Source organism: Leishmania martiniquensis, chromosome 34, assembly GCF_017916325.1.
Source record: "Leishmania martiniquensis isolate LSCM1 chromosome 34, whole genome shotgun sequence".
In the NCBI taxonomy this organism is placed as follows: domain Eukaryota; phylum Euglenozoa; class Kinetoplastea; order Trypanosomatida; family Trypanosomatidae; genus Leishmania; species Leishmania martiniquensis.
Window position 1 is genome coordinate 804,160 of NC_090169.1, and position 27,727 is coordinate 831,886.

General features: G+C 58.1%; 6 protein-coding genes across 6 annotated transcripts; all 6 read right to left on the minus strand.

Annotated features, from left to right (window-relative positions):
- Window positions 1-1,622: 1,622 nt before the first annotated feature.
- LSCM1_02232 (uncharacterized protein) lies at window positions 1,623-2,093 on the minus strand (the record flags this gene model as incomplete). Its single annotated transcript, XM_067319817.1, has 1 exon — window positions 1,623-2,093. The coding sequence occupies one exon, from the start codon at window positions 2,091-2,093 to the stop codon at window positions 1,623-1,625; it is 471 nt and encodes a 156-aa protein (XP_067175192.1).
- A 1,220-nt stretch (window positions 2,094-3,313) lies between these two features.
- LSCM1_02233 (uncharacterized protein) lies at window positions 3,314-4,045 on the minus strand (the record flags this gene model as incomplete). The annotated part of the gene is made up of 1 exon (XM_067319818.1): window positions 3,314-4,045. One exon carries the CDS (start codon window positions 4,043-4,045, stop codon window positions 3,314-3,316), a length of 732 nt encoding a protein of 243 aa, XP_067175193.1.
- Window positions 4,046-8,250: 4,205 nt separating this feature from the next.
- LSCM1_02234 (uncharacterized protein) lies at window positions 8,251-12,663 on the minus strand (the record flags this gene model as incomplete). The annotated part of the gene is made up of 1 exon (XM_067319819.1): window positions 8,251-12,663. The coding sequence occupies one exon, from the start codon at window positions 12,661-12,663 to the stop codon at window positions 8,251-8,253; it is 4,413 nt and encodes a 1,470-aa protein (XP_067175194.1).
- A 1,879-nt stretch (window positions 12,664-14,542) lies between these two features.
- Window positions 14,543-16,015, minus strand: LSCM1_02235 (uncharacterized protein; the record flags this gene model as incomplete). Its single annotated transcript, XM_067319820.1, has 1 exon — window positions 14,543-16,015. The coding sequence occupies one exon, from the start codon at window positions 16,013-16,015 to the stop codon at window positions 14,543-14,545; it is 1,473 nt and encodes a 490-aa protein (XP_067175195.1).
- Window positions 16,016-18,347: 2,332 nt separating this feature from the next.
- Window positions 18,348-20,090, minus strand: LSCM1_02236 (uncharacterized protein; the record flags this gene model as incomplete). The annotated part of the gene is made up of 1 exon (XM_067319821.1): window positions 18,348-20,090. The coding sequence occupies one exon, from the start codon at window positions 20,088-20,090 to the stop codon at window positions 18,348-18,350; it is 1,743 nt and encodes a 580-aa protein (XP_067175196.1).
- Window positions 20,091-20,950: 860 nt separating this feature from the next.
- On the minus strand, window positions 20,951-25,576 carry LSCM1_02237 (uncharacterized protein; the record flags this gene model as incomplete). The annotated part of the gene is made up of 1 exon (XM_067319822.1): window positions 20,951-25,576. One exon carries the CDS (start codon window positions 25,574-25,576, stop codon window positions 20,951-20,953), a length of 4,626 nt encoding a protein of 1,541 aa, XP_067175197.1.
- Window positions 25,577-27,727: the final 2,151 nt, after the last annotated feature.

Consider the following 27,727-nt stretch of genomic DNA (forward strand, 5'->3'; position numbering starts at 1 on the left):
AATCGGAAAGAGAAGCGCCGGAGTTCTCCGCAGAGAGTTCGGGTGGAATCCACAACGGTTCTGAAGAGAAACGAAAGCAAAAATGAACAACAAAAAAGCGCTGATTCACACAAGCGCCGCAGGCGTGAAACGCTGGGGTGATTTGGGCTTGCGAGAGAGACTGCTGCTTCTGTAGATGGACCCCGCACGCGGAGGGACAGAAGGAAGAGGGGCCTTTCGGCGAGACTCGCAAAAGTATCGCGCGACGAAGATGTATGCCTGCAGTTGCGCTACTGTCTGTGGTGGAATGATGTCAATGGAAGAGAAAAAAGCGTCGACAGGCCAGTGCGCACACAAACGCACACAGACACACCGAGAGAAAGAGGGATAGAAGGGCAGCGTGCAATGATTTTTAAGGCACAGCATACATGTGAGGTTGCTTTCAAAAGAAAAAAGGGCCACCGGCCAAAATATCATGACAAATAGGATGCAGGCAATGAAGGAGGCAAAGGAAATGGCGGAGAGTCGTTTGTGTGTGTGTGTGTGTAGCGGAGAGAGGAAGAGAGACAGCGGAGCAGGTGGCCGGCGTATAGAGGTGCATCCAACGAAGCTTCACAGCCTTGGAGCGAAACAGAGCAACACGCTGACCTGCAGCGCATGACAGGATCCGTGTAGAGACCACCCTGGAAAAAAGCAAGATGCGCCGGAACTACGCATGGACGTGTCCGTGTGCTGGCGTGCAGGGCGTCGCTAGCGTAATTTCGTGGAGACCATCGCCATGAGAGACGCGACTTCTCGACGGTTGCCGATCGGCTCCTCTGGCCACGTCCTCGAGGAGTTCAGTGTCGCAGAAACATCACATACACACACACACGCGGAAAAAAATCCGCGAAAGAAAAAAGGCGGACCAGGGGACACACAAGCTAACAGAAAAACCATGAAAAAAAGATGCGCAAGTCGCATCTTCGAGCCATTGGCATCGTCCCTATGCATCTGCGTGAGGGCTGCGCACCTGCATCTTCGAGTCCGCACCCGACCCCCTCTTGGATCACTACGCGAAGGACATCCCTAACCAGCAAGAGAAGCACACGCGCCCAAGCCCTCGTGCATCACTACACAGACTTGCATTATTATTATATATATATATATCTATTTGCGAAGGAGTATGCCTTTCATGAACCAAGTCGAAGCGCAGCAAAGGAGAGGGCGACAAGCGTAGAATAAACGCCAACCAAGCGGTACAAGGAAAAGGAAGAGGCCCACCGTTGTGCTGACACACACACACACACACGCACTTATACATGCATACGTCTACGCATACATAGAGAGACACGCGCACACAAAACGCTGTCGAGTGGTGGATCTATCGGTTGCTTGGCGCAGTCGGAACGCACGACGTGAGAGCAGCGAAAGAACTACTCCACAGAGAAACAGGCCATACATGAACAGAGTCGTACACGCAGTAAAATAAGGAAGAACAGAAGTGTGTACAGTCGTGCCTCCGTCGGCGGATGACCAAAGGAGTGCGCGCCAGCTCACGCGCAGGGAAGAGGGTTCTCACCTTCCGCGGCGCGAAAAAAAGAGAGAGAGGAGAGGCGGGTGCTTCTCCGCTTCCTAGTCGGCCGTGAGAGCTTGCACGGCCCTCAACTGTTCTTTTTTGCCCGATCGCTGTCGCTTGCCACACGCGCTTGGCTGTACCGGCGGCTTCGGTGACCACTCCCGGACACAAATAGCAGAGCGCCGGCGACGGACAAGTTATGAAGAATGTGCTTCGCGTTTTCCTCTGAGGTGGCGAGCGGGTAATCGACGTCGACGTACAGAGCCACGGTAGCGATGAAGACGCCGACCGCCAACACGAAAGAGAAGAAGCTACGGCCAACACCAAGCAAAATAAAAAGGGAGAAAGATACAGAGATCGCACCGACAGCGCGCACGACGTGAATGCATTCCGTTGGTGACAGCCTCATGCCCATAGCAGCCAGCATGCGAGGGAAGTTGCTTTTTGCCAGCAGCGCGGCGCCGACGGTCGGGGCAGCCAGCTTGTCAATGCCGCTGAAAATGAAGGCCAGCAGGACCAGAACGAGGCCTGTGTAGCGGATAAGGTTGCGTAGCATCTTTGCTGGAGCGTCAGTCGTGTACGGATAAGCGACAGGAAGACGAAAACAAAGGGGGAAAGGAGAAGCAAGTACGCGGGTAGCGATGACCGTCGAGTATGCGATCCTCAGCGTGCTTCACTGTGAAGGGGGTGGCGGCACGGTAAGGGCTGTTGCTCGTCACCCTCCCTACTGGAGTGGGCGGGCGGACGCGCAAACGGCGAAGACCACAGAAATGTTCCACCGAGTACCAGACGAGCTCGCAGTCTTGGAGAGCGCGCGCGCGCGTAAAGAAACACGATGGGGGCAGTGTGGGTCCGTGTTGCGACCGGAGAGAGAAAAGAGTGGGCAAGGGGGGGACGAAGTGATCGTTGAGCTAACTGTGCTTCAAATCCGAGAGGGGAGAGGGAGGAGGCGACCGAGCGAGAACAACGGTGGTCGAATGCGCTGCGCGAAATGCAACTCTTCTGCGTCTATGCAAAGGCTGGCACGATGGCTTCACGGCGGCAACAAGGAGGGAGAGGATGAACATCCTTCGTAGGGCAGGGGTGAGTGGAGGCGCGAGGGGGTGGGGAGGGAGGGGAGGGAAGGAACAGAGAAAAGAAGTTGAAGGGAGTCGACAGGAGCAGCACGGCACGAAAGGCAGCAGGCAACAAAATTGCGCGACAAGGGAACTGGATAGCGTGGGCTCGCAGAGACGCTAGCGCGTCACTCTCACGTCGAGGAAACGCGACAGCAAGTATTTGGACAAGGATGACTTGACGAACACCATTCGACGCAAGATAGCAGTAGCGAACAGGCGCCAAGTTGACATGAAGCATGAATCACTTCGTCCATCAGAAGTGACCACCCGAGGGGACAGCAGCTTCTCTGTCGAATGCGCCCCCTCCCCCCTCCCCTTCAGCCTTGGCACGTGCTTGTAGCAGCGGTTCACCAACTCGCAGAGTTGGTAATGTCAAAAAAGCAACAATGCAGCGACGGCGAAAAGAGGGAAGAAGCAGGGCAGCGCAGCTGTGTCTCACCACGAAAGTCGATACGTGTGAGGCAATAAGAGAACGAGTCGCGTGAGAGCAAACAGGCAGCTGAAGGGTCACATGCGGAGGCTCCTCGGCTGAAGCACATACGCTTCCTCAGACTTTTTTCTGCGGTGGATTCACGAACAAGAGACGAAGACACACACACACACATGGAGGGAAAGAGAACCACCATCGTATGCCCTCACCCAAGTCGCTTCGGCGCCGTCACCAAGACAAGCTCTCTTTCAGCACTCCGTCCACCCACGCCGGGACAACGTCGCCCGCTTTACCGTAGAGAGACTCCTCAAAAAAGACGCTGTTGGAGCCCTCCTGGAGATTCAGCTCCACCGTCTTCGCACCGTGAAACTGAGCGCGCTGCGCAAAGCCAGCAGCCGGGTACACGTTCCCAGAGGTGCCAATAGAAACGAAGATATCCGTCTCTGGCAGGATCGACTCCACTTCGTCCATGCAGAGCGGCACCTCTCCAAACCAGACAATGTGCGGGCGCAGTGTGCCGAGCACACCGCAGTCTGGGCAGCGGTCATCATGACGCAGAATGTCCTTTGTCCATTCAAAGACCGCTCCGGTAGCTGTGCAGCGGGCCTTCAATAGCTCACCGTGCATGTGCAACACATTTTTCGATCCAGCGCGTTCATGGAGATTGTCCACGTTCTGCGTGATCATGACAACTTTCGCTCTTCCTTCGAGCTCGTTTTCTAACCTTGCAAGGGCTGTGTGAGCTTTGTTCGGCTTGACAGAGCTCCTTAGCAGACTGCGGCGACGCTCGTTATAAAAGCGCTGCACGAGGTCAGTGCTCCTAATGAATGCATCCGGAGAGGCAACCTCCTCGATGCGGTGGTTGCACCAGAGCCCGTCGCTGCCGCGAAAGGTTGGGATTCCCGATTCAGCAGAGATGCCGGCGCCAGTGAGGACGGTAATGCGTCGGCACGCCTTCATCTGCGCGCGTCTACGGGGTGATCTCCCGTGTTTGATGTTCAATGCAGACAGTAAAAAAAAGAGTGTCTTGAGCAAAGTGCCCTCCTTCCACACACAAACAGACAGACACACACACACACACACGGACGCGTTCGATAAGATGTGTTGATGGGGGACGGGAATCTAAAGAAGAGAGTACTGCGCAAAATGGTATTGTCGTGGGTGCACCAACGAGACATGCCCCCGCATAGGAAGCAGCATTGCAGTCACACGCGTCTGCGCACGCATGCGCTCTCTATGAGGCTGCTGAAAGTACAAGTTGAAAAGGCGGTGAGTAAATGAGAGAGGAGAAACAACGAAAGAGGCAGGGGCGAAAAGAAGAACAGCTTCAGGAGCGAATTCGGGGAAGGAAGGGGAAACAGAAGCCACGGCGCAATAGAAATGGTATCACAGATGATGAACGATTCTTTCGTGATAGACGCACCGTATCCGAGCATCCTCCCTTACCCTCTCGCCTACGGTGGTGTGGCGCGCATCCACAGGTGTGAGCGCTAAAGAAGGCGCGATGGTAGACACGTCCTCAATTGAGCCTGTGAGACACGAGGATGTCTTACAGGTACGTGAACTTGTTTTTTTTCTTGTCGTTCCTACTGTTCCCCGCCGGCCAGGAGTTGGCCTGTTTTGCTGCATTTTTTTTCTGTGTTCTCGCCTTTTTTTTGTGTACGTCTGCAGTTCCGTAGCGCGCAAAGAAAAAAAGACGGTAAGGCTGTTTCCTCCGCATCAGTCTAGACGCATGCAGCCACGTACACACGATTGGTGCTGAGCATTCTTCAACGTGATACGGAAAAAAAAGATGAACAAAAGATGAAGTTGTCGCCAAGACTTCCGACCAACGTTTGAAGCTGCAGGCTACGCCCATATCCTATTTCCCCTTCTCCTTGCCCTCTAGTCCCTCCGCCCGTCTCTCTCCATCGTGTTCGCTGTAGAGGTGGTTGTGTGTACACGGGCATATCAGTCGGTCGGAAACTCTACACATCAACCGACTTCGCAACAACAGTGGAGGCACACAGTGCACCTTTTTGCGAGTAGGCAACCCTTGCTGTTGGGGGGTCACTCGTCTACCTAAGCGCCATCCTCTCGAGGCAGCAGGGCAGGTCTACACCACTCATGCGCACCTACTCGAACTCAAAGAAGGATAAAAGACGGCGCAGCAGTGCCGGCGCGCATCGAACGTGTTGAAAGAAAACACGCAAACAACAACAACAAACACGTCAGGCACCCCAATGCACACCCCATCTCAACTCAGAGAACGTTTCAGCGAGCAGTGCGCATCAACAAAGTGTTCATCTCGACACTGAGTGCACTGCGATGACCACACGAGAAGAACGCGAGGGGGGCGAAAAGCGAAACACAAAAATAGTAAACTACAAAGCAATGTTAACAATATCGAGCATATATGTTCCCCACCTCAGCAGGACATAAAATGAATGGACGTCAGTGTCTTGAGAGATCGGGGGGACGTGGTGGTACACAATACTCTCGGCTCCGTCACGGTAGTCTCGCAGTTCACGACAGCCGATCCAAGAAACTGCACACAGGTGAGAAAAAAAAAACACTGCAACAAAGACCAGGTGGACTACAGAGAGGAGAAAAAACCCTCGACTTAACGCTCGCCTTCGCTGAATCCCTCATACCGACGACAAATTTCCTCTCAGGAGGTATGCCGCAACGGCAACTTAGCGCGCGCCTTAACGCAGGGGCAATCGCAGCTCCTCTCGTGTGGCCGCACGCAGGCAACAAGCCCTCGTCGCCTACACCGCACCCGCCAGCCACCGAATCCAGCCCTGCGTATAGAGGGCGCGTCCTGTCCCTCCCCCTCGATACGTGGTGCGCGGCCAGCACCAGGCGGTGCCCGCTTCAGGGCGATGCTCCTTGTCGGCGGAGCAGGGGCTCGCCGTCTTTCCGTCCCCCGCCTCCTCTCGATGTCAGCAGAGCGCGCGGAGGGCGTCGCGGCGTGCGCCGCAGGAGGAGGCAGATGGCTCGGTGCGCAGCGGCAGCAGCACCGCCTCCTCTCCAGCGCCCGCGCGCCCTTTGCAAGCGCGGGTGTACCAAGCGACAGAGGCCCATGGCGAGGCACGCGTCTGCGCGTCACGCGCCTATACGGGTGCCCATCGGGGGGGCACTGCGGGGCGGCAGTTCTACACACCTGACGGGGAGAGCCCATGCGGCGCGAGGGACATGCGCGTCACCACACACCAGCGCGCACGCATCCATGTGCGAAACGAGGAGTGGCTCGGGCCTCCAACGGCGCGCGAACCTTCCGTGGCATGTCGGACACAGCCCCTCGCCGGGCACCCTTTGCAGCAAGCACAGGCGTGGCGGGGGGAGGGGGAAGGGGCAGGCCCACGCCGGCAGAGTACGAGGCAGTAGACTGCCTGCACATCATGCTACCACACCTTGCCACCCGCCGCTGCAGGAGCCCACCGTGCAAAGAGAAGAGGGGGGTCCTGCTGCGCAGTTTCGCGACGAAGGTCGCCCCTGCCGTCCCGTGCGCTCCACAGCCTCTGTTGTGTGTGTGTCAGGGGGGAGGCAGACTTCTTTGAAATACATCGGTCTTTGAAGAGGAGTCAGCCTGTAGTTGAGCTCTTTCGTTTCATAGTGTTTCCAATGTTGAGGGACGGAACGGAAGACCCATTAGATCGATGCTGCGCTATGTCAGCAAACAGTTCCCCTCAACAGATATCCGGTGAGAGAATGTCCGATGCGTGAGTACAGGAATGTGTGGGGAGATAGCGGGAAAGGGTGAGCGAGCCGGGGTGGCGACAGGTTGCATGTGGCGTGTATGCGAAAGAAGAAGCGAACGAGTGAAGGCACGAACAAAGAACAAGAAGAGAGAGATCGAGAGCAAGCAAGAACGAGGTAGAAAGAGAGAGTTTCGCTCAAACAGAGAAAAAAGGGAAATGAAGAAAATGGTGCCGGACACACACGCCGTGCATAGAGGACTCGCCCAGAGGCCAACGATACATATGTGAGGATATATACATGGTAACGTAAGCAAGGGACGCAAAAGAGAGAGCATATATGCATGTGTGCTTGTTTGTGTGGAAGAGCGGGGTCGCAAAGGTCGGTTGATGAGCCATCAACCAGTGAGAGTGGAAACAAGAGAAAAAAGGCGGCGAGGAGTAAAAACAAACAAAAAAGGACATGGCAGTTCGTAGATGCGTGTGAGGGAGAGAGAGAGACTGCGAAAAAAACAAAAAAAGCAGCATAAAAGTCGGGAATAAGAGGAGTAGGTCTGACAAAAGAAAAAGAAATCTGCAGCAAAGGGAAAAGAGAGAGGGAGAAAGAGAGTGATAAACAGAGAGGAGACATGGGGAGGAGGCGGTGACGGAAAGCACGTGCCTAAACTTTAGTTATAGCTCCAGCACAGACACAAAGACGAAAACCATTTGCTCTCCTTCATGACGGCAGAAAACAAAAGACGCCTGTCCCTCAGGCCAAACAGCGCATGAAGTACTGTGCATAGAGCGCCAATGAAGACGCGCACAATGACAAGGAATCTAAGAAATTAAAAAGGGAGCTTACACGCGCACTTTAACTCGGCGAAAACGAGAATCAAAACGCAACACAACAGAACACAAGAGACGGCGTCGTTTTCCTCTCCCTCACCTTCCCTTCTCTCTCTCGCACACACACACACACTTCTTTGTCAAGCTGTCCTGCTGTCGAGAAAGGGAGAACTGATTCTAACACATTCGCGCTGATTCCCTTCTTCACACGACCGCGGAGAGAGCGCGAAAGAAGTCGAAGAAGAGACTGCGGCAGCTCTCGTATGGCACTGCCTCAACGAACCGCAACAGCAGAAGCCACACATCGAGCCACAACGAGGGAAGCAGCAATAATGAAAAAAAGAGCAAAAAAAAAACGGCACTGCAGGCAAAGAGTCATCGATGAAGTGCAAGCGACCCATGATCGACGCTGGAGGAGCACACGAAAGCCAAACGCGGTCGAGGGGAGAAAGGCAATCGACACGCCAACCGACACCATACAAGCATCCTGCAACGACACAAGAAACGGTGGTCGCGCAGCATTGGGCAACAGGAGGGAAGGAGACGAAGTGAGTGCACCGCCGGATCCCATGACGCGTCCCCAGCGGCCGGTGCGCTCCCCGCCACGCCCAAGAAACAAAATACCTACCGTCATTCCCCCCTGTGGCTTCTGCCCACCTATTCCGGTGCCGATACCGTTCGATCCTGCAAGTCACGCTTCAGGATAGTGGGCAGGTCGGCGTCTCCAGTGTACATCACCGGGGTCGTTGGGATGCCGTAAGGGTCATTGACGAATAGCTCCTGCCGGGACGAGAGGCCAGTCGTCACCATCCGTGAGGCCTGCACGCCAGCTGCTTCCGCCTCCATGTTTGGGCTGGCTGGTGTCACGCGGCGGCGATGGAATGTGTTTCCGCGCTTCACTACCGTAGACCCATTGGCAGACGCAAGAAATCCGCCTCGGTGAGCCGCACGCTGCCCCGCAGAGGGGGCGTGGTGGTCATTCACTGACCGAGTAGCTGCCGTCGCCGCGGCAGCTGAAGCGCTGGCGCTGCTGCCGGCGTCGCTGTGCCGCACCGGCGGCAGATCTGCATCTGCCTCGTGCCGAGGAAGGGAGAGCGGAAAGGAGTCGCTGGGCCTCGCAAGGGAGCCGATAGGGCCACTGCTTGAGAGATCTGCCGAGAGAGGTGGGACATCCGACGGCCACGTGCTTGCGACAGTGGTTTGTGTGGTTGTCTGGTCGGCCTCGTTGACAGCAGTGGCTGCGGCTTTCGCCGGCGCGTTATCGTCACCGGCAGCGGCGTTCGTCTCCTCGCAGCTGCGGTTGCGCGATGCGGAGTGCTCGCCGCCATCGAGTGGGAACTGCGACGGCGCATTTTCAACCTCCTCCTCGCTTTCCTGTGCCTCTAGCGTGACGATAAGCCTGTTGATCTGCCGAAGCAGTTTTCGTATCGGTGGTCGCTGCAGCGGATTTGCCGCCAACATGGATTTGATGAACTGCACCTCGTCAGGGAACTCGGCCTTGAGCTCCTCCGGTAAGATGAGCTGATGGGCGTCGGTTAATATGCGAATGCGCTCGTGAAGCGTCGTGAAGGTGCTCAGCATCTCCACGGCAATGATGCCGAGAGAGAAAATATCGGACGGCTTATTCACCGGCTCGCCGCGCGTCTGCTCAGGGCTGCAGTAAAGTGGACTTCCGCCGACCACTGAGCGCTCCTGGTGGCCGCCGACAACGTTCGACGCCAAGTCGCCCGTGCCGGCGGCTGCGTTACCAGGCCGCTTTGCCAGCCCAAAGTCACCGATCTTGAGAACATTGTCGTTGGAAATGAAGATATTCGTGGGCTTCAGGTCGCGGTGCACGACATCCTGGTTGTGCAAGTACGACAAGCCTTCGCCAATCTGCTTCATGTAGCGCAGCACCTCTAGTCGATAGAAGCCGGTGCGGCGACGAAGCCAGTCCGCCAGCGTCCCGAGTGGAAAGTACTCCATCTGAATGAAGAGCATGTGATAGGTGTCACCAACTACGGAGTCGGTGTCGGCGTCGGTGCTGGGTCGGTTGGTCTTGTCAGATGTGGACATCATGAGCGAGTGGTCGCTGAATGCCATCGATGCCGTGTCTAGCCCATCCTCGTCGCAGCGGCAAAGCTGTAGGCGGTTGGCGGTAGAGACGGAGATATCTTCGATCCAGCAGAAGTAGAAGCGCACCACGTTGGCGTTGTCAAAGGAGCTATGCAGCACGGCTTCCTGCACCACTCGCTCTTCGTCTTGCTCGTGTATGTGAATCACCTTGATGGCGTACCGTGCATGCGTCACGCGGTGCTCGACGCAGAACACAGACCCCTCGCCTCCGAACCCTATTTTCTCAAGCACCTTGAAGTGCAGCTGGAAGAGCTTTCCTTCTTCTTCCGTTCCGGTGTTCGCTTGCGAGCGGCTGTGGCTGCTGCCGCGGTCGGAGAAGGTGTCGTCCAGCGTTGGGGCGCTTGGCAGCTGCCGCGGCGGAAACTGCGCGCGCAGCCACCAGCGCTCGCCGAGGTCGATGTCGATCGTGTCGTCATCACTCGAGCTGTTCGAGGCTGATATGATGGACTTCTTAGCCTCCGCACTCCCAGTAGGGTTGGGTGATGACACCGCCGCCTTCTTCACTGCAGCCTCGGACTTACTTACCATCCCTAGAGTGGTAGACGATGAGACGCCGCGCCCTGTCTTCGATGAGGTTGATGTGCCGTTGGTAGCGGTGATCGGGAGCGTTGGTGTTACTGGGAGGGTGTTCTCGCTCTCCTCGCCTACGATGGCGTTCGCCTGCTCCCGTGTCGGGTTCACCCCTGGCGAGCGTGGCGGTGACCTGCTAAGGTGTCCGAGTGGGTGGTGCCGCATAAGCTCCTGCATTGAATCATCCGATCGGGGAAGCGACAGGGTCGCCATGGAGGCAGCGCCCCCAGGCAGGCACGCCAGAGCGAGGGGGTCCGCCGAGAAGGGGTCCAGTATGAAGCTGAAGGGTGTCGCTCTTCCGCCGCGCGGGGACAGCAGATCTTGCGGCACAAGCTGTACCGATTGTTGACGAGAGGAGGACTTGTAGGAAACTCGGTCACGGTTACGGTCTGCCTGAGCCCAGGCGCGCTGCAGCTGCCCGCGTGGTGGCACCCCAGCACACAGAAATGCAATTGAGCCAGCTAGGCAGAGCACTTGAAAGGAGATGACGGCAGCGGTGCGCCACGCCAAGCCTGTTTTCACCACCGCACCCGTGCTGCCAAGGCCTAGAGGTGTGCTCTCACTCGAGTAGACGCCGTTCGAGCTCGTCACGGGACTCGATGGCTCGGGGCCTACAACTTCGACAGCTACCGGGACACTTTGTCTGTTGAGTGCCCCGGGTTCGGATAACGGGGACAGCAGCTGGGGTTCCCACCAGTGACACTGATGGTAATACGCTGCGAGCTCCGTCTCTTCACGCTCATCTGCCTCAACGTCATCGGTAGCCCACTCACCGTCGGCACCCTTGTCGCGAGCGCTGCCGAGCCCTACGTCACGGTCGAGCAAAAGCGGCACAAGGTGTAGCCCCTCTGCAGCGTGCCTCGCGGGAACCAATGCCCCGGCGAGCGAAGCGGATGTGAGCCGTGGCGGGGGTTGCGCTGCGGCGTCGTCTGTATCCGCCTCCTTGTAGAGGTGAAGCCGCTTGTCCTCTTCGAGTGTACTGCCGAAGATCGGGCGCCGCACTGGAACGCGGAAGATCTCGTTCGCACCACTCACCCACACATAAGCCGCGCTTACCACCGAAGTGGTGTTCGAGGAGGACGCAGAAGCAGCTTCTCCATCTGATGAAGCCTCACAAGACACATTCGGCAACGTCGATGTCCATGCCGCGGTGCCATCGTAGATGCTTCGGAGACTCACATGGCTTGAGTTGATTTGCTGCAAAGTAATCATCTGACTGATGTACTCGGCCGCTTGCGTGCGCGTACGCAGCAGGCTGCTCGCCAGCAACGCCGTAGTCGACCGCCGCGCAGGAGTCGATTCGACACTCTGATCTGCAGTCCCCTTGAAAGCAACATGCACGGCATGCTTCTCGTCATAGTCAAACATGTTGCGCATGAACTGCGAGAAAAAACGCGGAGCTTCATCGTTGTCGCCATCACGCGAATCTGATGACGACGTGCTGGCCGTGGTGTGAGCAGAAAACTGCGGCGGAAAGGTTGGCTGCGCAACTGCGTGAGGCGACAAGCGGAGCTGCGAGAGACATATAGACCAGTTGTACTCTCCTGCCCGCACCGCGTGAAGGACAATGTTGTAGCGGACAGTGTGCAAGAGAGGAAGGAGCTCATTATGCGGAACCCCTTGCGGCTGTGTCGCGGAGTCGCCGTTGGGTGAAATGGTGGTCATTTTGCTGCTGCAGAAATTATGCGATCCATTCTCTCGTGCGCCCACCGGCCTCCCTGTGCTCGCGTCAAGGTTCGCCACCTGTATCGAGGTCGTCACGTACACATCTGTGCCGCCGAGGAACAGTGTTTGGCGCCGCAGCAGCGTTGAGATGTTCATGAAAAAGTAAGGCCGCAGGGACGGCGGCCACCCTCCCAGCCTCTCTGTTGCGTCTGTGGTCTCCAGTGGGGCAAAGGTCAAAAATGGAATGCGCGTGAAGAGACTGTTCCCACGCACGAGAAACGGAAGCGCCAGCGGGTCGCGCACCGCTGTTTCCTTAGAGGGCGGCTGATGCATCGTCACGGTCATCATGTCACCACCCGCATCGGCGCTCCAAACATGATGGCCGCGTTCTAAATCAAAGGCGTGCAGAAGGCCGTTCCCCGTCACTAGAAGCGCCAAACTGTTGCCGGGAAAGGTGTAACGCAGCGCCACACTCCGCTCGGACGGCGCCTGGGCTACCGCGATGCCCCCTGTGGCGTCGAACGGAGTAGAGGATGCTTGAGAGAGACACACCGACGACAGCGCGAGTGCAGTCGAAAAGAGGACGAGAATAAATCCCGTGAGCAGTCTACTTCGTATGCCTGAGCGCCTCCCCGCGCGCCGCCGCCGCCACTGCTCAGGCCCTACCGCGGCTTCGATTCGAACGCACGAAAACGGCTGGAGGCGTGCATCCTGTGGCATGCACCTAAGATTCTTGGGCGCAAAGAAAACGTTGGCGGTGTCGAAGAGCCCTCCCACACACAGCCAAGCAAAAAGAGCCCAGCAGCTGCGCGCCAGCTTAGAGCATACGCACCCTCACCCACAGACACCGAGACACAAAGACGATTCCTTGACGATCGCACGTAAACGGAGAGCGACGAGCAAAGGGGGGAGGGGCGCAACACGAAATAAAAAGAGGAGAGGAGCAGAGAGGCTCTCCCACACAACACGTCCGTGCGAAGCCCACGCGAAGAGTCAGAGCGTTCGAGAGGCAGTGGTGTGGAGAACGTTAAAAGCAGAGGTGCGCCGATATATCGCCCAAACGCGTACGCGTGGCGCTCGCCAGCACCTTCTTACGGCGAAATCCCCTATCTAACTCGACGACGCGCTTTGTGAAGAGCGCACACACTGGCCGGTCTGTTCGTTGCAGAAAGAAGAGGAGCAGACCGTCGTCAAAGGTTCGCGCTTCGCTCCGAGGAATGGGGGGAGGGGGAGGGGGGAGGTTCCGTGCTGATGCTCCCTTCTTATGAGGGGGGGGGAGAGGCAGAGATCAATGCACTGTTTCTCGAGCCTCGCTTTGAGTTGTGTGTGCTGACAGCCCTGTTGCTTCTCCCTTCCGGGCGCTCACTTCTGTGTGAGCTTTAATGGGCGTCGTTGTATCCTTTACAAGTCTTTTTCTTTCTTTCGTTTTCGTCTCCCCCGCTGCTTTGGTAGAGAACGCCAACGAAAGAAAGCGGCGGAGCGAGCGAGTGAATCGGCACGCCAGCGGAGAGCGGACAGTGACTGACGTGAATAGTGGGAACGAAAACAAAAGCAGCAGCAACAGCAGAAGTAGGACGAAGGTTCGAATGCTGCTATGATGGTCGTCGTCCTTGTGCTGGTGGGGTCGTGGTGAATGATTGGCGCGAGGGGAGAGAGAGAGGAGGGAGAGGACCGCACTCAGTGGGTGAAGAGAACCGGCACACACATATACAGACAGCAATAGGGGAGGGAAAAGAGGTGAAAACAGGAAAGGAGACGGTGACTCGATCCGACTGTGAGCGGCGATGCGAGTGAAAAGGCAGAAGAAGAGCTGTGCGTGTGCGTGTGTGTGGGGGGGGGGGCAGTTTTGTTGTTGAGGGTAGAAGGGCAGAAAAAGGTGGAGGAAGTGGACCGGCATTGCAAAGTCTCAGTGAAAGAAGCTGTGGCAATGCTCGCAGAATACGAGGAAGGGTCGACGACGAAGACGAGTAGCGCCCGCAGATCGTGGCATCGACTGCCGAAAGGAGGAGCGTGAACTACTACCAGCGGAGTGGTCACCGCTCATCTGGTCTGAGTTTGCGTGGAATATCCCCAGAGAAGACCTGAGTTTTGCTTGATTCATGCGCAGCGAGTCGTCGAGAGGGCTAGAGCTCGTCCACGCGCACCTCTCCTCGCGCGACGCAAGCGCTGGTGTTTTTCCTTCTCCGCCGCCGCTCTCTAAGCGGTGGCATCTCCTCTTTCCGACTACGGACGCATTGCGATCCGCAGTCGGTGCATGGCAATTCACCCAAGTAAAGAAGGGGAGAGCGGAGGCAGAATGACTGCAATGGTGCCGTCTTGTATTGAGAAAGACCACCAGGCGCAAAAAAAAGAAAGAAGAAAACAAAGGCGGACCCGGCGGTTCGCAGGGAACACATAGCGCGTCGCACCGCCCTCTCTCTTTGTCCGCCCAAAAACCCCATCCAGAGAGCTCCACGATGCCCGCTAGAAAAGGCACAAGAACTGGAAGGCAGCTATGACACAGGCGGGGAGCACTTCCGCACCGCAGCCGGAAACCACATGGTCAACATGCGCAAGCGTGTCCGCGGGCAAGGCCTCTAGAACGAGTAAACAGGCACCGTCAGTCCTCATGCTGGTGAACCACCACCATTGTCTTCCACGCGTGTGTCAACCCACACTCTGGTGTCGCATCCACTAGCGCCAGTCGCGCCGCTGCCGCCGCGCAGTCCCGCTGACTACCGGGGACGCCGTGCAGAGCCTCCCTTTCCTTTGCCAGCCTGCCCACCAGGGACGTCACGACTTTTTCTTGCAACTCCACCCGCCTCGCCTGCAGTCGCCTCAGCTCTGCCACGTCCGCGAAGGTGAAGCGGGGCGTGAACAAATGGCGAACCGGAGGCAGGACCTCAGCCATCGGTACCCGACTTAGCGATTGCGCTGCCGCCCAGTTCGCCGGGAGGGCGTTGAAATCCTGTGCTGTCAGCACGGTGCCGCGAGCGCCGAAGCACCGGTCGTCCACCTTTGCCTCGCAAATACCGTTGCGCACGCACGCTTCAAAGAGACGGGAAAGGGTGTCTTGCGGCATCATCTGCAGCTGCTGCACAGAGGCGAGGTCCGTGCTCCCACTAGAGTCCAGCTCGGCAGCGTACACCATGCAGCCGAGCACATGCGGTGCTGCGCTTTTTTCGGAGACGCTCGTCGATGCCAAAGCCCTTAATGCGTCACTGGCTCGCCCAGTTAGCCGCTGGCATGCCCGCGATAGAAGCAGATCTATGTTTGTGTGGTTTACCACGGCACCCAGGCCAGTCGCCAGCTGAGGAAGAGTAGCATCCCCGAAGCGTGTGCGGCTCCGTGATGCCTTTGCTTGTGGCGCGCAGGAGCCTGCACGCGAGCCTCCCGACGGCGGGGATGCAGGAATGCACCAGAGGGCGCGCACGGACGCTGGAAACTCAAACGAGTCCACCACCTTTGTCACCACATCTCTCATGTCGATCTCTTTTACCGCCCTCTTTTGCGCCTCGAGCTGGACGAGCTTGCCGCGAAGCGAGTAACGGTCCAGATACGCGATTCTCGCTTTGAGTCGCTCAACCTGTGCGTCCACCGCGTCCACCTCTGACTCCGCACGTGGTGCAGGCGATGACGCCGTTGTGGAGAGGCCCCGCGCAGACACCGCCGTCGCCCCGCGCTCCAGCTCCATGTAATCCGTTGACGCGCCCGTTAGCGACCTCTCTCGAGGACTGCCTTTGCCTCCCGACAGTGATACAGACTTGCTTGATGGGGCAACAGATATCTGAATTCGTTTACCCCCGTGCGACGGTGTTGACGGCTGCCAACTTTGCCGCAGCTGCACGCCACGACGGCGCTCTTCCTGCGAGAGGGCAATGATCGAGCGCGTCACATGCAGCCGTCGCTGCCTGTCGAGCAAAACAACAAGCTCATTCTCGAGCGCATCTAGGAGCTCATCATTCGTGGAGGACTCGACAATGGCGGCCTCGACGTCATCCACACTGCAGCAAACGGCGTCTGCATGCACTGCAAGTGAGAGAGCAAGAAAGCGGAGCAGATCGACCCCACCCGAGGGAGATTCTGTCGCCATCAACGCGCTCTTCCGAGTGGCGACTCTCTTCCGCCGAACGATGGAGGGCCGCGGGGATGATTCAGCGTGAAGGATTGCTTTCGGCACGATCAAAACTTTCGCGTGTATATACACCCCTGCGATGCATCGGTGTGTGTTCTGTACTCTATGCACGACTATGCGCTGATCATCTAAGGTGGTATCTCGACAAGGTTAGTCATCGTCTCGCATCAGGAAATCGGTAAGCATGAAGAGAGAAGAGAGGGAGTGCAGAGAACGATAACAGTTGGCTACACTATGGGTTCAACGGCCTTCCCCAATAAGCCTGCGCCAGCCCGATTACTGCCACAGACAGCAAAGGCAGCAGTCAACAAAGGCGTGGCTAGCACGTCCGCACCTGCAAAAATGAAGCGCCTCTACCGGGGATGTCCCTGCCCAGGTCAGGCGAGCACACCGAGACGAGAGAGCAGCATCGCGTCTTGGTCACCGGCACAAACACATGCACCGCTAGCGCACCGAATACATGCTGAGGAGGTGGGGATAAGATGTTTGGTTCGTGAGATCTTTTCGTTCGTCGGATGTCATGATGTCATGCGTAGGTGCCGCGTACCATGGACAAAGAAGCCCACAAGCGCAGGCATATGCACGCTTGAGCAAACACAGCAGTAAGACCAAACAATAAAAGCAGCAGAATCACTCGACTGCAGCGTACAGAGTCCGTCTGAGAGGCCTTGGGTGTTCACAGGTGAGCGCGTAAGGCACACCCCTTCTCAGCACCAAACATGCGTGCCGAAAGCGGGACTCTGCGCGTTCGTCGATCCATCGTGGAAGGCTTCCACCTTGGCAACGGAGACACTCCACCCCCCCGAGAGCACCCAACAACAGTGGTTCAAGTCCCCGTCAGAGGGCGTCTCTTCGCATGTCTTCGTGTGACGCACCGCTCTCAGATGGCTTCTTTAGCACCGTGTTAGGACTGGGCTTCGCCGCTGTGTCAAAACGCTGAGGAGGCCACTGTAAGGTAGGGATGTTCAAAGATTCGACGTCATGTCCACCTTTGTGTCAAGCGGTGGTGGCTTCCTCATCTTGCAGGTGAAGTAACGCGGCCGCTTGCAAAGTTCGAGGCGCTCCGTGGAAGCGTCCAGATGAGCTTTCCCTGTGCCAGTCAAGAGAGCAGGGCCAACGGACCCCATCTGTTTTGGCTGTTTCCGCTGCCACGCAGAGTGAGCGCTGCCTCACCGCGGCGCCAGACCCCTTTGCGCATCCCGATGTACTTGGCGCTTCCCCTCCCGTCACAAAATGTGCTCTGAGCCTGCCGGCATTCGAGGCGAGAGGGCAACCGGGCGAGCGCCGTATGGACGTACGCACCTGCGGAAATGCGCGCATGCCTCACAAATGCACGACAGGCACGTACGCTCAATTCCTTCTTGGCTCGGAGCGCAAAGGACAACGCGCTCGCCGTTAGCGAAAGAAAAGCAGAGGCTGCGAAGCGCGAAAGAGGACGAAAAGATGAGTCAACGATAGCCACGCGCATCCCGCTCACATGCACGCACACAAACGCACACGCTCAAAGACAGAGACCCACTTGACGAGAGGCGTCACAGATATCAGCGGAGAAAATAGGGGGGCGTGGAGGAGAGGGGCAGCAACAACCAGCAGCGAGTGAGATCGCCGTTGAGCCGTGTTGAGATCCCCCATGGCGGCGGTAGATAGCTTTATGAAGAAAAAGAACGGTGAGAGTGATACACAGCTGATCTGCACGCCTGCGAGGTGGCGTGCCGGTGGTGATACATGTCTTCGCACAGGGGCAGGACAATGCGTACCGGCACAGAGACAGCCGGCAGTCAACAAGGAAGACAGAGAGAAAGCGACAGAGAGCGGTGAGGAGAAGTGAAAGAAAACAGCGCAGTGCTGGCGAGAGAGACAGGGAGGTGCAATGCGGTGCCGCAGTTGTAGAAGGTTTCACATCAGCACACAGCAGGCGCCCCATCCCGTATAGGCTGCCATCGTGGCGCCACACGCTTAGATAGCATTGTAAGCGCATCAGATAGCAAGATAGCACTCAACACGACAGCGCCGGCCCATGCAAGCACCGCAAGCTCAGGTGCGTTGCACCGCGACAGTAATATCTTGGGGAGGGGGGTGCACCACCACAGCTCGTGCTCCGGTTGGCGATCCTTCCCGCTGCTTGGGCTGGTGTTCACGCGATGAGAACGGCGTGCGCTGCGCTCTTCTATATGACTAGACCACCGCGCAAGAGCGAATTCTGTGAAGAGAGGAAATGCACAATTGTGCAGGAAGCAAGGATAGAAAAGCGTCACCATAGATCACCTCGTGCCCTTTTATCGAGCATGGTTCACAAAACGCACCGCGTGGCCGTTGCCAGCTTCTGTGCAGTGCGTCCCTTCCGCATGCGGTAGAAAAAAAGAATGCTGTGGGCCCAGCCAGCGTAGTTGCCAAACAGCTGGCGAAAGGCTTCCTGGATGGCGTCATGATGGCGCTCGCACAGAGCAGGAGAGGCATTTTTTCGCGAGGAACGCCGCGGGACCGGCCCTCCTTCCCCACTTTCCTCGATCGCCCGCCGAGACCCCGACGATGCCCCGTTCCTCTTTTTCGCCATCTCCGCCTGCGCCCTCCACTGCAGAAGCACATCTTCCCACGAGGGGCATTCCTCCTCAGGCAATGGGAGTCCTGTACGAGAACGCTTACGACTCGCCCGCGTCTCGGAGCTTGAGGGCACGAGGTACGCCGCGGCAATCTGAGCCATGTGTGTATCCACGGGGACAATGTGAGTGCGGTTGAGCGCAAAGAGCGCCACACAGTCCGCTACTTTGCGCCCCACGCCTGGTAGATGTCGCAGCATGTCCCGTTGATGCTGGTGAGGGGCGCTGTGATGGCTCAGCACAGCAGAGTAGAAGCCGTTTTTATAGCAGGTCCCATGCTGCCGCATCAGGTGCCGAGGAGGAGGCGCCTGCTCTTTCAGCACCCCTTGGTCCTCCAGGAGATTTGGTGGTCGCTGTGCCCTAATAATCCCGACGGCATCCACCACATACTTGCTGCGGTAACCAAACCCAAGCTTGCGCAGCGCGTCTTCTGTGGCATGTGCCAGCTGCTCCAGTGATGGGAAGCTGTAGATTGAGAGCCACTCGCGTGTGTCGCTACAGGTGCTCTGCGACGTCAGAGTGGGCAACGCCGTGATGCCGCGTTTGTGCACAGCGGCGTTCGATCGAGCCTTCGCTGTCGTTTGCAGTGGCGGCACATCACTAGCGGACTTCCGCCGCGCTCGCACCTCTCCAGTGGCGAGTCGAACGTCACACAGGTGGTCGCCGTAGGCACGGCAGAGTGCGTAGACCATACCGGTGATGCGCGTGACATTGTTATTCTGCGAGCAGAGGAAGGAGAAGAGGCACGAGTGCAAGTCCTGCCGAACGTGGCGGATGGAGGTAAACGGGCTCGCGTGTGCGTGATCGTGCTCGCACACATGCGAGCTGTGGCTACCACGGGAGAACTCCCGCCGAAGGCGATTGCCGACGAGGTATCCTACAAGGGGATGTTGACGAGTGTGTGGCGACTCTGTCCAATCCTTCCATAGTCGATCGAGGTCGACATCAAGCGAAAGATAGCGACTGAGCATCTCCTCGTCGCTCTCTCCTACACTCGAAGGCGGGGGAGCGCCTGCGAGCCGTGATAACGATGATGGGGGGGCGGGGGGACCCTTTTCCCCATGGCAGCGCACGTGATTCAGCGGCCACAGTCGTCGGTACTCGATCCAGCAGCATGAGGGGCGGCAGCTTTCACCACTGGGCGCCGCCGAGATGGGTGGGCTAGAGACTGGCTCTTGCTGCCGTGTCGCCCGCATGGATACTGCCGGCCGCGAGGGCACCCTTCGCAGCTCTTCACTTTTCAGCTTTGCGGCGCAGCGCGTCTCGCGCAGCTCGAAGACGTCGTAGCCAATGGCTCCAACAAATGTTCCGCGGGGCGTTGGGTACCAGTGAAAGCACTGGCCTCCGCACAACGTCATTTGAAGGTGAACTTTGGCTGTCAGAGATGCGGTCAGCACTCGCCATGGATGAAGGGCGGACGCACTCGACGACGACATCGATCGCGTCATTTTCTGTGCCAGAGAAAGGGACAGCTCACCGTCTCACAGATAAGCTCGGGTGTCAGAGGAAGTGCAAATCCACCGCGGATGCTACATAGCGCGAGAAAAAAAGCGGTGAAACAGGAGGAGGGCGTTACCGCCGATTTCACCTGCTGCGCCCTACGTTCTGCCTACTCCAACGACGACAATGGCTGAAGCGTAGCCGTCTATTGCCGACGGTGTAGGCGCGCAAGGGCCCAGACAAGCGACAGTCGCAGGGGTAGGAAATGAGGAACTGAAATGGTGCACCGCAAGAGGGGAGATGTACACGTGCGCGTGCGCACGGAGTGGATGTCAAGCAGACCCTCCAATGCGGAGGCACCCTGCCTTCTCGGATTGGGCCACCCACACAAGGGGGGCAGACGCCCATTGGAGGACAACAGAAAGAGAGGGGGAGGGAGGGAGAGGGAGACATCGTCGACGCTCACGATCTCCTCTGCGACTCACTACCGCGGTCATCAGATAAGGCGAGTTTGAAGGAGAGTCGTTTCATCTCTGACTTTGCGCCTGATATCCGGTCCAGAGAGGTGCTCGATGTGCTGTTTGTGCTTCTGCCGCACCTCCCCCCTTTTACGTGCACACACACACACACACAGGCGCTCCATGCATTTGGCTCTCGCGGAGTGAACCCCATCGAGGCACACACCACACACGCGGGTGCGCATCTCTGAGTTAACCGAAAAATGCAGCGCGTCACGGTGTCGCAACGGCAATATGAGCTTTACCGCACCGCTCGCAGTTGCCCAGAGAGGGCATTCGAAAAGGGGTCTCGGAGGTGCGCTTGGCACCACCTCCTCTCTCTTTAACTGCCCCCCTTCTCAGGTTAAAGTGCTACTCGCCGTTGCCGCTTTCTGCAGCATTCGCAGCACCTCATCTGCCAGGACGCGAGTTGTGCGGTCGGCGTGCATTAGGGCGATGGACTGCAGCGCCGTAGAAGCACAGCTCAGCGGCCCCTGCAGGTCTGAGAAGGTGCTCCCAAAGGAGCCTAAAGTTCCCAGGTTAATCGGAGGCGCCGATGAGGGCGACGGCGCGCCCATCGCCTCCGAGTGTACAAAGAGATCGGGCGCCGACACAAGAGCCGCAGAAAAGAGACGGACGCCAACCGTTTGCACCGCTGGCGACACGGTAAACCGCACGCATCCCACTGCGAAGCTCACAAGCGCCTCCCTCTCCTCCCATGCGAGTCGTGAAAGGAGTGACGGTGCGGTCGATGACTTGCCTTCTCCAGAATCAGTCAAATCAGAGGCATTGGCGCCGCCGATCTTGTGCGCCAGCAGAACAGCCTGGAAAAGGACATGGCACGCTTCCACGGCGGCACGACACTCATGACCTCTCCCCACTAAGCTTCCGCACGCAGCGTTCGACACTTCCACGAGAGGCCGGAGGTAACAGCGAAACCAACACAGCAGCAGACCTTTTGCATCGACCTGGTGAAGAGGGATGGCGCGCAGCATGCACTCATGTATGCGCAGACATAGCTGAAACCGTGCCAGAAGCAGGGTCCAGTCCGTTTCACTGTCGACGTCGTCCTGCCTCCGCAGTTCCGTTGATTTCTCGCGCCTCGCAGAGTCTCTGTACGCGCTTGCCAGCCCAGCCAGGGGTGCCTCAAGCAGGCTGTTGCGCAGGGTCTGAAGCGTTGAGGCAACACCATCGTCAGAAGTCTGCAAAGACACTGGAGCCAAGAAACCGCTCGGATAAGTTAACGCTACCACGCCAATGACGGCCGCCGCATCGACAGCAGCGACGCACAGTCGCCGCCTCATCAGCTCCGCCTTTTCGCCCGAGTCCTGAGTGGCTGTGACGTGGTTCAACGTCGCTCCGGCCGTTTCCACTGGCCCCCCCTGTTGCACCGACGCCAAGTCGGCAAATGGGTTCACTCCCTCCTCAATCAGCCATCGAGGCAGCGTAGCGCTCAAAAGGCGCTCCAGCGTCGCACAGTACTCCAGGACCACCCGCAAGTCGCTGATGAAACCGCCGCCACACTGCGCGGTGCCAGCCGCCGAGAGAGACTCCGACGAGCAGCTTTGCCCGGACGCTACCTGCACACTCGCAGCCGCGAGGTACGACGACACGCCGAAGAGGTACACACGATATGGAAATAGCTTTTCCACAGAGAGCTCGCTGTCCGGCTCCGCAGCCGCGGTGGCAGCACGAGCATCGTTCGCCTTCTCCGATACCCACTGGGTCCATGCGCTCAAGAAGAGAACCGCAGGAAACCGGCAAAGAACCTCCAACGCCACACGCTGAATCTCTGGGTACGCGGCAAGGAGCGTGGCGCCCAATTTTGCCTTACTTGTGACGCCGTGCCAAAGGACGCGCCACAGTCGGCGCAGGACATTGCCAAGGTCATCGTCGGCACTCTCCTCAGGCGCGTCTACAGCATCCTTGGCGAGAGCAGCGTCTGCCGAGGCGAATGTGCTCAGCGCACAACTGCGCAAGCACAAGAGTGGCAAGAGTACTGCGTGCAGACTTGCTGATGCCCCCGCGCCCTCGCTGTGGACACCCTCTGTTGTGCAAGCGATACGTGCCCATACGCCGCTTGCTGGTCCTTCCAGAGCGGGAGCACGGGCAAAGAACGTGTCCCAGATGGCCTGCAGGTGCACCGTACGCAGTCTCCGCAAGCCCACCTCCGAAAGCCCAACGTCGGTGAGGCCAGTAAGGGTTGCGGTAAGTCGAAACGTGTACTTGATGGCCCACTCCTCCATCCGCTCGGTAGAGGTAGCAGAGTCGTTGAAATGATTAGCTGCGCCGTCGCCTGCGCTGGGATTCGCTTGGCGGGCAATAAATTGAAGGACAGGAAGGGAGTGGTCCGCGTAGGTCCAGCCCGGAGCTGCCGCCCGCACCCACCGATCAGTGAGCGTTAGAAGTGCTCTCTGCAAGTGCGACTCGCTTCGATGGCGATTGCCGCTGTGCGGCTCAGCAATGACACCGTTTTCGTCTGCTCTGGCCGGCACCGACGCCGGCGCCGAGGAGAAGTCCTGCAACTCCCCTGCAACACCGTCAGCTGAGTAGAGAAGCGCCTGCGAAAGAATGTCGCCTGGCGTCTGCGGTGTTGGTCGCCGCACTTCTGTACGGCACTGCGAACTGCCTCCCCCATCGCTTGCCTCGGTGGCTCCTCTAGAGGTGACTGTGACAGTAGAGAGGCTGCTGATCGCCGCCGCGTGGCACCGATACCCCGTCTGCACAAGCAAGAGAAAAATCTCTGCTGTGTCGGTGTGTGCGGTGACAACCGAGGTCAGGGCTGACAGCGCCGCGCTCTGTTTGCGTCCCGTGGCATCTCGCTGCACGCACAGGTTCAAGAGAGGGAGCAGCACATCCTCCGGGTGCACCCTGGCAAACAAGGACGAGCTCAGCAGCCGCACGCACAGCTCCTCATCCTGCAGACTCAGCAAAAGGTTCTCCGCCAGAAGTCTGAGTACGTTGCGGCGGCGCTCACCGAGAGGATTCGCATGACTATCACCCAACGGCGCCGCGACGTCCGGCGCACCAGAGCGCGACGGATGTCCCTCCTGCGTCCCCCGCCCGGCGGCGCGCTGCTCTGAGACGAGGTCTGGTACGTTATACAGCAGCTCCAGAACGTGCCGCCGCGTAACGGCGCTGCCGTGCTGCAGCATACGAAATAAGGCAGGGATAAGACGGTAGGGGTGCTCAAGGATCGACACGCAGAGCAGCTCCCCGGCGCACCGTGACGCGGCGTCGTCTTCACTCTCAAGAAATTCTAGCAGCTGGTCCGATGAGTCCGCCGCAAAGTCAGCAAGGGCGCCACCGTGCACCGCCGCATCCAGAACGGCGCGCGAAAGCAGCGACGCTAACCGGAGTACCCGCTCATTGCGGTACCGCAAAGCCCGCTGCACCAGTAGCGCGTGGATTTGCTGCGTGACACCGCAGTCGGCAGCCCACAGTTCCGCCTGCAGCGCTGTGGTGGGTGCGGCGGCGACGAGTGCCAGGCACGCACTCAGGGTGGCGTCTGTTGCCATGAAAACAGTGCGTTCGGTCTCGTTCACACTGTCCAAGGCAGGCACGCGCAGAAGGGTGCTAGCCATGTACATCAAAACGTCTCTGTAGGCTGGCAGGACGAGGTCCGCTGACGCCTTTGCCAGTCCCAGACCTCCATGCACGGCTACCCACACACCCGTCAAGTTTCGGACAAGGAAGCTCATCTGTAGTGTGTTCGCCCACATCATCTCTGTCAGAGCTCGCGTATCGTTCGATGCAGCCCCGTTGAACTCGCGCCTTGCCCTTAGGAGGGAACTCTCCAGCAGTTCTTGGCGCTTGACCATATCTGTGAAGAAGTGCTCGAGCTGCTGCGAAACAGCAGATACCAGCGCCGTTGCCGAGGTCGCGACTCCTCCGGTGCGCGGGTGGTCCAACTCCTCCGCGAGCCAACGCACACCACGTCGCAGCGCGTTGCGGACAAAGGTGATGCATCCCCACAGACAAGCAGGCTGGTCGCGATCGATCACCAATGGCCGTTTCCTCTGCCTCTTAGGCTTCAATGCTATGCCCTGAGCGTCGCAGGAGGAATCTGTCTCGGCGTCCATGTGCGTCAGAAGCACATCCGTGGTCAGCCAGTGGAGGCAGTGCAGAACGAGGTTATTCAGCTCCACAGCCAGCCGGTTCGGCCGCGCGGCGGCGCCATCCGCATCTGCTCTCTTGGCGGTGTGCACTGTGCTATCGCGCAGTGACTCCTCGACGTAGTGCGCCACAGCCGGTACCATGTCCTGTGCAATACCTCTGAACAGTTCGGTGTGCTCAGCGCATAACCGCTGGCCCTCCACGGTGCCAGTAGCCAGCATGCGGAGGGTATTCGAAAGCAGCAGCAGAAATCCAAGCTGGTACCGCCGGTTCGCCTGCACAAGGCAGGCGAATCGGTCATCGAGCACACTGCGCTCACCGTTCCACTTCGCCGCACCCCTCAACGGGAGCCCCTGCAGAAGCGCGTGCGTCCACTCTTGCGTGCAGCATGGGCGCTCGTTTCCTTGGCCGTGCACCGTCGCCCGGTCACAGAGAATACGGGTGCTCAAAAAGATGACACAGTCAAGGTCTGTAGAAGAACGGGTAGCCACTAGTGCCATGCGATAGAGCGCCACTTGCCAACCGCGAAGCACGCATGCGTCTGTGCTCGTTTCCGCCGATGCGGCGCCGAGGTGCGTCGCGCCACCTTGAGAAGCCGAAGCAATTTCATGATTCGTTCTGGAAGTCCGCACCCCTGTTAACTCGAGCGTGGCCGCATGCACACCGTACAGAACCCCGCGGTACGCCTGTTGAAGAGAGTAGCTGCACATCTGCTCGTCACTGGATACCTTCTCGTACAACAGGCGCTGCAGCGAAGCCTCGAAAGGTACCACGTCGACTAGCAGCGGCGAGGTGGTCCGGGGAGAGGTTCCGAGGGCGTCTCGCCCCTGCCGCGACGACGTCGTAAGAAACAACGACGACGCATTCATTGTATCAGTGCCTCACTTCTGCCACGCCCGGAGGCGAAGAAACGCCGTGAGCGTGGCCAAGAGCGTAGGGGTAGTAATAAGAGGAAGTGGGAGGGGTAGCAGTGAAGTGGGCTCGTAGTTATCGCCGAGAGCGCCAGCTCGCTCCTCGTACGCGGGCGAGAGGAGCACTAGGGCAGGGTTTATCCCTTGAAATATGTGTGCGACTACGAGTGACCGGCCGCAGTAGTTGTACAAATGGTATGGCGATCCAACGGTCACCATGAAAAGAACGTGCGAGAGAGAGAGAGAAGGCAGCCGCGGTAGCGCAAGTTGCATGGAAGCGGAAAGCGCAGAGGGGAGGGGGTGTGCTAGTGAAGAGTGGGGGGTGTCCGCTGAAGAACAGAAAGGGCAGGAAAATGGTAGACATGAAATAAAAACGGGGAGGAAGGTAGAGGGTGCTCTCGCGCTCCGTCTGCTTCGTTTTCCTCACGTTTGCGAGAGGCATACGGCTTTCCTTCGCGGCCGCTCACTTGCGCGCAGTGCAGATGCGGCAGAGTGTTTGGTGGTCAAACGTGCATTTCACCCCCGTCTTCTTTGTGTACCTGCCCAAGTAGGAGCGTCACTTGCCAACGGGATGCACATCGACAGAACAAAACGTCCCGCCACACCCTTCATGTCACCGCTGGCATCTGCGGCCGATCTGTTGCCGATAGCCTACCCAACTTCGATTTACTGGTTGAGAGCGACGAGAAGAGCAAAGGTTGTGTGCTGTGCAGACGTTTTTTTTTGTGTGTGTGTCATTTACTATGCTTGCGGAGTCCGAGAGCCCATCGGCAGGAACCCCTGGACAGGCACGCAGAAGATGCTGAGAAAAAGAGAGTACAGTAAAGAGGGCGTGCGGGTGAGCAAGTGAGACAGAGACAGAGGGACGCACAACGTAAAGCTCGAGAGGGTTCGAAAGTTGGCAACTAACGCGCAGAAGGTCAAGTGAGGTCTGAGAGAGAGAAAAAAAAGCTTCAACGCAAAGTGCGCGCAGAGGAGGACTCGGCGGCCCTCTTTGACGAACAGCTTTTCACACCAGGGATGGGGCGGCGACGGTGGGATGCACTCCGTAAGGGGGCGAACAGACAGAATGAGAGAGAGTGAGACGGGGAGGGCTAAAGGGGAGGGCGAATAGGGAAACGAACCCGAAGGGAAGAAGCACCGACCAGCGCCGCAAATGATGAGTGAATAGTCATCCGCGGTGGGCCAACACACGCACACGACCTACATGCAGGCTACTAAAAAAAAGCCGAACGCGACAACGAAGAAAAAAGAGACAGCAAGAAAGGGGCACAGGGCATGCCGTGTACCGTTGAGAGAGAGAGAGAGCGAGCCGACCAGGGGGTGAGAGGAGAGAGAAGTCTGCGAGGAAAGGGGCGACAGGACATATGACGTATGCCGTTGGCTCATGCTATAGTGCGTTATCGAAGGAGAAAACAATTCCACCAGAGGGAGGAGGGGCGAAAGGAAGTGAGATAAAAAAAATCGCGTGCGAGGTGGGAAGCGGCTGGGGTGGAGGATGGAGGAGGGGGGAGGGGAAGGCGTCAACTAAGCACAAAGGCGTCACCGAACGCACAGAGACAGACACCAGCCACAGCTGCGGCAACAAGAGAACAAATAAAAGGACGAAGGTGCCAAGAGTCAGTTGCAACGAGAAAGAAGACGACGGCAATGAAGTCCGCCGATCCGTCCTTCACCCGCAACGAAAAAACAAGCACATACGTCTTTTTTCGCCCAAAGACAACTGGGAAACGGCTAAAGTGGAGGAAGTACCGTGAGGGCAGAACCCTTCACGTATTTGAATGCGCATTCGGTCGGCCGTCCATGGCGCCCTCGGCACGCCGTCCACTCGCCAACGCTCCGAAGAGGAGAGACGGGGAGAATGGCGGTGCGCACACGACGTGAAGACACAAAAAAGAGAAATCTGCGCGAGCCGAAACACTGCAAAAGAGAAACACGTAGACACACACACACACAGAGATGAGAAAAAAAGGAGTCGCGCTGCGTCCTCGTCGGCATCCACTTCGCGAGCGCCCACAACGAGCCAAAATCTGCTCACCAGCAACGAGGCAAAGGCCTCACCCCTCTTAAGGGTACACAAAAAGCCATCCATCGCTGTGAGCGCGCTAA